This window comes from Diabrotica virgifera, chromosome 5 (assembly GCF_917563875.1).
Source record: "Diabrotica virgifera virgifera chromosome 5, PGI_DIABVI_V3a".
In the NCBI taxonomy this organism is placed as follows: domain Eukaryota; kingdom Metazoa; phylum Arthropoda; class Insecta; order Coleoptera; family Chrysomelidae; genus Diabrotica; species Diabrotica virgifera.
Genome location: NC_065447.1, coordinates 118,790,967 through 118,798,668, shown reverse-complemented (window position 1 = coordinate 118,798,668; position 7,702 = coordinate 118,790,967). Strand labels below are relative to the sequence as shown.

Here is a 7,702-nt window from a genome sequence, read left to right as displayed (position 1 = left end):
TAAACAACAAAAATGTGTCTGAGTAATATATTAAAGGTCGCTGAGTTAGGCTATCTTTAGCTTATTCTTTCCATTTCACTCCTGTAATAAACGTTAGTACTTGGTTCTGAATTTACCTGGTATTTACATAGCACCCAGTATCTTACCAAATTCTTTCCCCACTCGAGCCGACAATTTAAAGTAACCCTCTGTTATGGCTTAACAGAACAGGCCATGTCTGAAGTTACCCCTACGAAGCAATCTTAATTGCCGCCACGAAGCGATCTGTTTGTTTTTTTTTTTTTTCGTAAGCCACTTTCACAAAATTTCTTGCAGTTCTTGTACATATATGTATATAGGTCTGGCTCCAGCGTATGAAAAAACAGTTGATTAAGCAAGCTGAAAATTTGTTAATAGCTTTAAGGGTGTCTAGTCGGACAAACTTTGATATATAGGAAAAGGGGTTTTAATTGTGGAACAGGTTAAAAATTTGGAACTGTCAGACCACGAAAACGTCACATGTATTTTGTCCGACAGAACTTTCAATTGAATTGTTACCCTTTCATTAAACTCTCGTGCAAAAATCAGGTTGCTATTTATCACCAAATGAGAATTATAAATGAGTGGAACACGTAGAATATGTCAAATGACAGGAATTATGGCAGGTGATAAATAGCAGTCTGATTTTTGCATGAAAGGGTAACAAATCAAATGGAAGTTCTTTTGGACAAAATACATGTGACGTTTTCGTGGTCTGACCGTTCCAAATTTTTAACCTGTGTTGTATATCTGTTAGTGTTAAGTTAGTTACAGATGGAAATGATGGGTAACACTTAGCAGGACTGACAGTGTGTGTCATTTTCGAAGTCAGTTATCCAAGCTAGTGGTTAGGGAACATACGTATTGTATCCGACTAGACTATATAAAGTTAATTGTGGCACTGTATGGGTAATGTACATTAAATAAAGTTGTTTAACCGAATCCACATTTAATTGTCAGTCTATCAAGTATATTACATAACATTTGGCGACGAGGTCGGTCTTAAACAACTTAAAAGTTTTCACATGTCACATGTGCTCGTTTTAAGGTTATGGTCGCAGTTGGCAGGATAACCAAATCACAGTACAGTTTGTCAGCGATCAGTGACAGTGGCAAGTGATCGTGGTGTGACTCGGTCCTTAGACAAGGAAAGAGAGCTTCGGTCTGTAACAGTAAGGTTAGGGTGACGTAACCTTGTTTTTTTTTTGTTGATGTCCAAGGAAAAAGTCATGGCATTAGTAGGAAACATTGAGCAGTTTAATGAAACAGGTGGGGAAGATTTCAATTCGTATTTAGAACGACTAGAGCACCTATTCATAGTCAATAAGGTAGATGAAAATATGAAGATTTCCCTGTTCATTACACTTGCAGGTCCTATGGTTTATCAGACTCTCAAAAATCTGGTGGCCCCAAAAAAACCAACAGAATTAACATATGCTGAAATAAAAAGCAAGTTAATTCTTCATTATGCGCCACCTGTGTCAGAAATTTATGAGAGATTTGTGTTTTATAACTGCCAACAAAAAGTGAATCAGTCAGTTAGTGATTACATGGTGGAACTGAAGAAGTTATCCAGCACATGTAATTTTGGGCAATTTTTAGAGGATGCACTGAGAGACAGGTTTGTTTGTGGCATGATGGATGAAGGTATTCAAAAAAAATTGCTTGCGGAAGCAGGTCTGACATTTGCTAATGCATGTCAGATAGCCCAAGCATCGGAAGTAGCCCAAAAACAGGTTAGGAGTTTAGCGGACACAAGCAGTAATGTCAATAGCTTAAAAAAATCTGGCTTCCAGCAGTCTAGCAGTGATAAGGTAAAATGTCCTAAGTGTGGAAGGAAGCATGAGAAAGGAGATTGTCCAGCGTCTAGGTGGGACATGTTAAGAGATTATGTCCAAACAAGAAAAATTCATCTACCATAGGGGTTGTAGAAGAAAGTGAAAGTGACAGCGTGTTTCAGTGTAACGAACTCAATGAAGATTTGTGGAAGTTGAATATGTTAAAAGATGAAGCTTCAGCGGCGCCACACAAATTAAAACTATTATTAAATGGTGAGTTATATATTGATTTTGAGGTTGATACTGGAGCTTGTAAGTCAGTAATATCTGCAGATGGTTACAAAATAATGTTCGGTAATCAGGTAAAATTAAGTCCTGTAAGTTATAAGTTAAATGTGGTTTCAGGGCAAGGTATTAAAGCTATCGGAGAATGTAATGTCAAGGTTGAATTAGATAATAATAAGTTTATATTGCCACTAACAGTAATAGAATCTCCAAAGCAGTTTACCCCCTTATTGGGTAGAAATTGGCTCAATGTCCTGTTTCCTGGGTGGCAACAGAAGTTTTCATCTGGATTTGTAAATTTCCTTCAAGGCTCAAATACTGTCAGTGAGTTGAAACTCAAATTTCCAGTAGTGTTTGACAATAATTTGTGTAACCCTATTAAGAAATTTAAAATTAATTTTAGTATTAAAAAAGATGCTATGCCTATTTTTAGAAAACCTTATTCGATGCCATATGCATTAAAACACAAAGTAGAGGAAAAGTTGGGCCAAATGATTAAAGTTGGGATTCTAAAACCAGTTAGTTTTTCAGAATGGGCCTCGCCCATAGTAATAGTCCCAAAAAAATGTGGAAATGATGTTAGAATCTGCGTGGATTTTCGAGTCACTGTAAATAAGGTCTTGAATGTAAATCAATATCCTCTTCCTATACCAGCAGACATTTTTGCGAGTTTAGCAGGTGGAAAGATTTTTTGTGTTTTAGATATGTCTGGAGCATACCAACAACTTCAGGTGCATTCAGATTCTCAAAAATATCTTACCATTAACACTCACATGGGTATGTTTAGGTATACTAGGCTTACATATGGAATTGCATGTGCACCAGCTTTGTTTCAATCTGTTATAGACCAAATTCTCTGTGGTATACAAGGTGTTAGTGTGTACTTGGATGATGTTTTGATTGCTGGTAGTTCTTTGGAACATGCAAAGGAAATTTTAGGTAAAGTATTAAGTAAATTATCTGAGTTTAATGTAAAACTAAATGTAGACAAGTGTAGATTTTTTGAAAATCAGGTTGAGTATTTAGGACATTTAATAGATAAAGATGGTATACATCCTACTAAAGAAAAGTTAAGGGCCATTGTAGATGCTCCAGAACCCAGAGATTTGACACAGTTACGTTCATATTTGGGTCTAATAAATTTTTATAGTAAATTTGTACCTATGTTATCAAGTCAGTTAAGGCCCTTGTATAAACTTTTGGAGAGAGGTCAAGAATTTTCATTAAATAAGGAGTGTATTGAAGCATTTGAAAAAAGTAAAAGATTAATTTGTGAAAATGATGTCCTCGCACATTATGATACAAATAAAACCATAGTGATAGCATGTGATGCAAGTGCTTATGGAGTGGGAGGTGTGTTGAGTCATAGAGAAAGTAACGGTCAGGAGAAGCCAATATTTTTTGTTTCAGGTTCCCTCAGTAAGGCTGAAAAAAACTATTCACAATTAGAACGTGAAGCCTTGGCTATTATCTTTTGCGTTAAAAAATTTCATAAATTTATTTATGGTAGATCTTTTATTTTGGTCTCAGACCATCAACCGTTAAAAATACTTTTTAACCCAGATCGCAATATTTCAGTATTGTCTGCTTCACGGATTACTAGATGGAATGTCATTTTATCAGCCTATAGCTATACTATAGAATATAGAAAGGGGTCAAAGATGTATGAGGCAGACATGTTATCACGATTACCTTTGAGTGACGTAACTGGTATTGATAGTTCAATTAATTCATTTAATTTAACAGAGGATTTACCTATTTCATATGAGGATGTAGCTAAAGTCTCATCAAAAGATGGTATTTTGTTACAGGTGATGGATTTTGTAAAAACAGGTTGGCCAAATAAATGTGGAGATGGTGAACTTAAACCATATTTCTTGAAAAGAAATGAACTTTCTATTGAAAGTCAATGTTTGATGGTAGGTATAAGGGTGGTAATCCCCACTGTATTACGTGAAAGTATTTTGGAATTAATTCATGAAGGACATATAGGTATCGTACGGTCTAAAATGTTAGCTAGAGCAGTAGTGTGGTGGCCGGGGTTGCAACAGGATATTGAGACAATGATCAATAGTTGTCAGGTATGTCAGATAACGCAAAATAATTCTGAAAAAGCTTTAGTGTCTTGGCCTAAAACTGAAAATGTATTTGAACGAATACATGTTGATTTTTTTTATAAAAACAATTGTACATTTTTAATTATTGTAGACTCTAAATCAAAGTGGGTTGATATACATGTTATGAAAAAGGGTACTTCAGTATTACACACCTTAGACAAGTTGAAGGTAACTTTCTCTTTGATGGGTCTGCCAGTTATGCTGGTGAGTGATAATGGTCCACCGTTTAACGCTACTGAATTTACAAGATTTTGTCAAAACAATGGAATAACCATTCTAAAAAGTCCACCATATCACCCTCAGTCAAATGGGTGTGCAGAGAGACATGTTCAAACAGTCAAAGCTGCATTGGAAAAATGTTCCATTCAACAGTCGGAGCTCACTATGGAGCAGCAAGTGGTAAATTTCCTATTTAAGTATAGAAATACACCAAGTGCTAGTACTGGGTTAAGTCCCAATGAAATGGTTTTCAAAGTTAAACCTAGAACCAGAATTGACCTTTTAAAACCCAGAAAGGAAGGGAAAGTTATGTTCAACAAAAATGTTGACTATGTAAAACCAGATGTCTTTACTACAGGTGAAAAAGTGTTAGTGGGCAAATTAGGTCCATATGTTCAGGACAAATGGGTAGAAGGGGTTATTGTAAGATGTGTAAGTGCAACTACATATTTTGTAAAGGTAGATGATAAAATTATGTATAAACATGTGAATAATTTAAGAAAATTAACTAACACACGTGTAAACTTGGATGTTGAAAAATGTACGGAGCTTTTACCAGTATCACATGCAAATGTAGGCAATGACATGGTTCCTATAGCTAAAACTCCAAATTCGGATGAACAAGACAAAGGAAATTTGATACAGGTAAAATCTCCATCCATCCAAACAGAGGCACACCCTAGTAGTAGCCTGTCACAAGCAGTTAGTGGTGACTGCGCAGTAAATTCACCTGGAACTGAAACGTCCCTGAGACGTAGTTCCAGGATAGGCAAAAAACGTGTTAGATTAGACCTTTAGTTTAGTAGGGAAGGAAATGTTGTATATCTGTTAGTGTTAAGTTAGTTACAGATGGAAATGATGGGTAACACTTAGCAGGACTGACAGTGTGTGTCATTTTCGAAGTCAGTTATCCAAGCTAGTGGTTAGGGAACATACGTATTGTATCCGACTAGACTATATAAAGTTAATTGTGGCACTGTATGGGTAATGTACATTAAATAAAGTTGTTTAACCGAATCCACATTTAATTGTCAGTCTATCAAGTATATTACATAACAACCTGTTCCACAATTAAAATTTCCAGTGTTCCCATATATCAAAGTTTGTCCGACTAGACACCCTTAACCTATTAACAAATTTTCAGCTTGCTATTAATCAATTTTTTTTTCATACGCGGGATCCTGACCTAATAGCTTAAACACTTGAATAAACTTATTTTAGCTTGAGCTTTATCATGTATGTATATTAGTAAGACATAAATTAAACTTGAAAATATAATATGTATGACGCACGCAGTTACTGACTACCTTTAATGATTAAATTAATATATTACTAATCATTATGTTATGATTGTGTCACATTGTGTGCTGGCACAATGCATCGACTTTTTTAAATTTACCGCGCATTGAATGTTACCCGTACAATTGGCAACGTTGGATCAAGTGTGCGAATTATAGGTCTGTTCGTACAGGAATCAGAAACTATCACTGACTATCAGCAACTGCACGACGCATGCGTGTTTCAATATTAGCGTTCGCACAATTGAAACACGCATGCGTCGTGCAGTTGCTGATAGTCAGTGATAGTTTCTGATTCCTGTACGAACAGACCTAGTTTCGTCTTTTGATGACATACAAATTCCTGGCTGGCTGTTTACCTTAATATTACAGAAGCATTCTTCTATGACATTTCAACATTTAACCTTAAAAAAAATATTGGTTATAAATTTATTTTTTAGTGATTAATTAATATTTTTTAAGAAATATTATTTCCAGTTAATATTATTTTTACAATTAGAAGAAGTTTCAGCTAATATGAAAATATTTACTAGCCTTTTTGTAGCCAGACCAATTCCCAAGGAGCCAGTACCATTCAAAGAAATTTTACCCTTAAAGCTGAGAAGTGCCGTTTCGGGAAAAGGTGGAAAGACTTCCGATGTATGTTGTATTTACGAAATGTCCGTAATGTTTTCATGTTTTAAAGAAAATGAATTTAATCAATCGGTCTGTTCAAAGGAAATTGAATCTTTCCAAAAATGTTACAAAGGCCATTTAGATACAAAGAAAATCAAGCAGCAAAAAGAAGCAAAAGGTGTATTAATCCCCGGAGAAAAGGAATTGTCACATAAACAACTTAATACATTGTTAAAAAAGTTTCCAAATGTTAAGTAGTTCTGTGTTAATAAACTGTTGTATAACCTTTTGAAATACCACAATGCTTTACCATAGTGTTTGATAAATATCCTTGGTGGTCAATTTCACTAACAGTTTTGGAATATCAAATATATATTCAAAATAACTAATATTTACATATGTAACTACCTACTATAAAATAGAGAAGATGAAATTAGCATGTTGTAAAAAATATATTATTGTGTTAGTTATGATGTTCGTTATTTTTTTATTAAATAATTATACAGAATGTTTCTTGAGTACATGTAATTAAATTATGTACTTAGTTATTTGTTCATAAAAGACATCATTTATTTAATATGCATATAGTAAAATCTCTGTTAACCGAAACATCGGTTAACCGAAATGGCTGACAGGCTTCAATAATTTTGTCAATAAAACGTAAATTTAAAAAAAGCAATAAAATTAACGAAAATGAACATGTTTGGAGTGTTTTTTTTAAGAAATCTATTTTCTGTTGTATTTTCCTTTGACAACAATGTTTTGTAGCTATATCTCTCCAATACTATGTAATTTGATACAAAAAGAATACAAAAAACAATGCTATTTTTAACTGAAATTCTTGTTATCCGAAACAGTCTCCTTCCCAATTATTTCTGTTAACGGAAGTTTTACTGTAGGGGAAAGGCGGGCAAAACGGGGTATCCCATTTTTTTCAATATCATTCGCTCCATCTATACGACGTTGATGAAATTATATTATAGACGCCTTCTGTCATAAAGCAGATATAATTAACTGTTAGTCGATTGTTGTGAAGAGTTAATGTGCATTTTTAGTTAACCAAGTTATAATATCGGTCGAAAAATAATCCATCGTTAGTATTACTAAAACAATTCTTTATTTAATATCATTACTTCCAACTAACAGTGAATGTGTTCTATTTGTTTGTGAAGTATTTTTTTTGTCATTATGTTAAAAAATAAAAACTTGTAATAATTTAAACAGGTCATAATCTCAAAATCTGATCGTTGGGCAAAATGGGGGTACCAATAGGTAGGGTAAAATGGGGTACCCTTTTTACCATACCTGTTGGTAGTCTTTACCCTTTTACCATTGATTAATAAATATAGGGGAGAAGATACGAAACTAAACG

At 34.1% G+C, this 7,702-nt stretch overlaps 1 protein-coding gene across 1 annotated transcript; it reads left to right on the top strand.

Annotated features, from left to right (window-relative positions):
* The first annotated feature begins 6,056 nt into the window (after positions 1 to 6,056).
* On the top strand, positions 6,057 to 6,800 carry LOC126884330 (coiled-coil-helix-coiled-coil-helix domain-containing protein 1-like). The gene has a single exon (XM_050650271.1). The coding sequence runs from the start codon at positions 6,232 to 6,234 to the stop codon at positions 6,586 to 6,588; it is 357 nt and encodes a 118-aa protein (XP_050506228.1). The 5' UTR covers positions 6,057 to 6,231; the 3' UTR covers positions 6,589 to 6,800.
* The last annotated feature ends 902 nt before the right edge of the window (positions 6,801 to 7,702 follow it).

What these genes read in the sequence shown, in the direction of transcription:
- LOC126884330 (XM_050650271.1), top strand. Translation starts at nt 6,232, where the DNA reads ATGAAAATATTTACTAGCCTTTTTGTAGCCAGACCAATTCCCAAGGAG.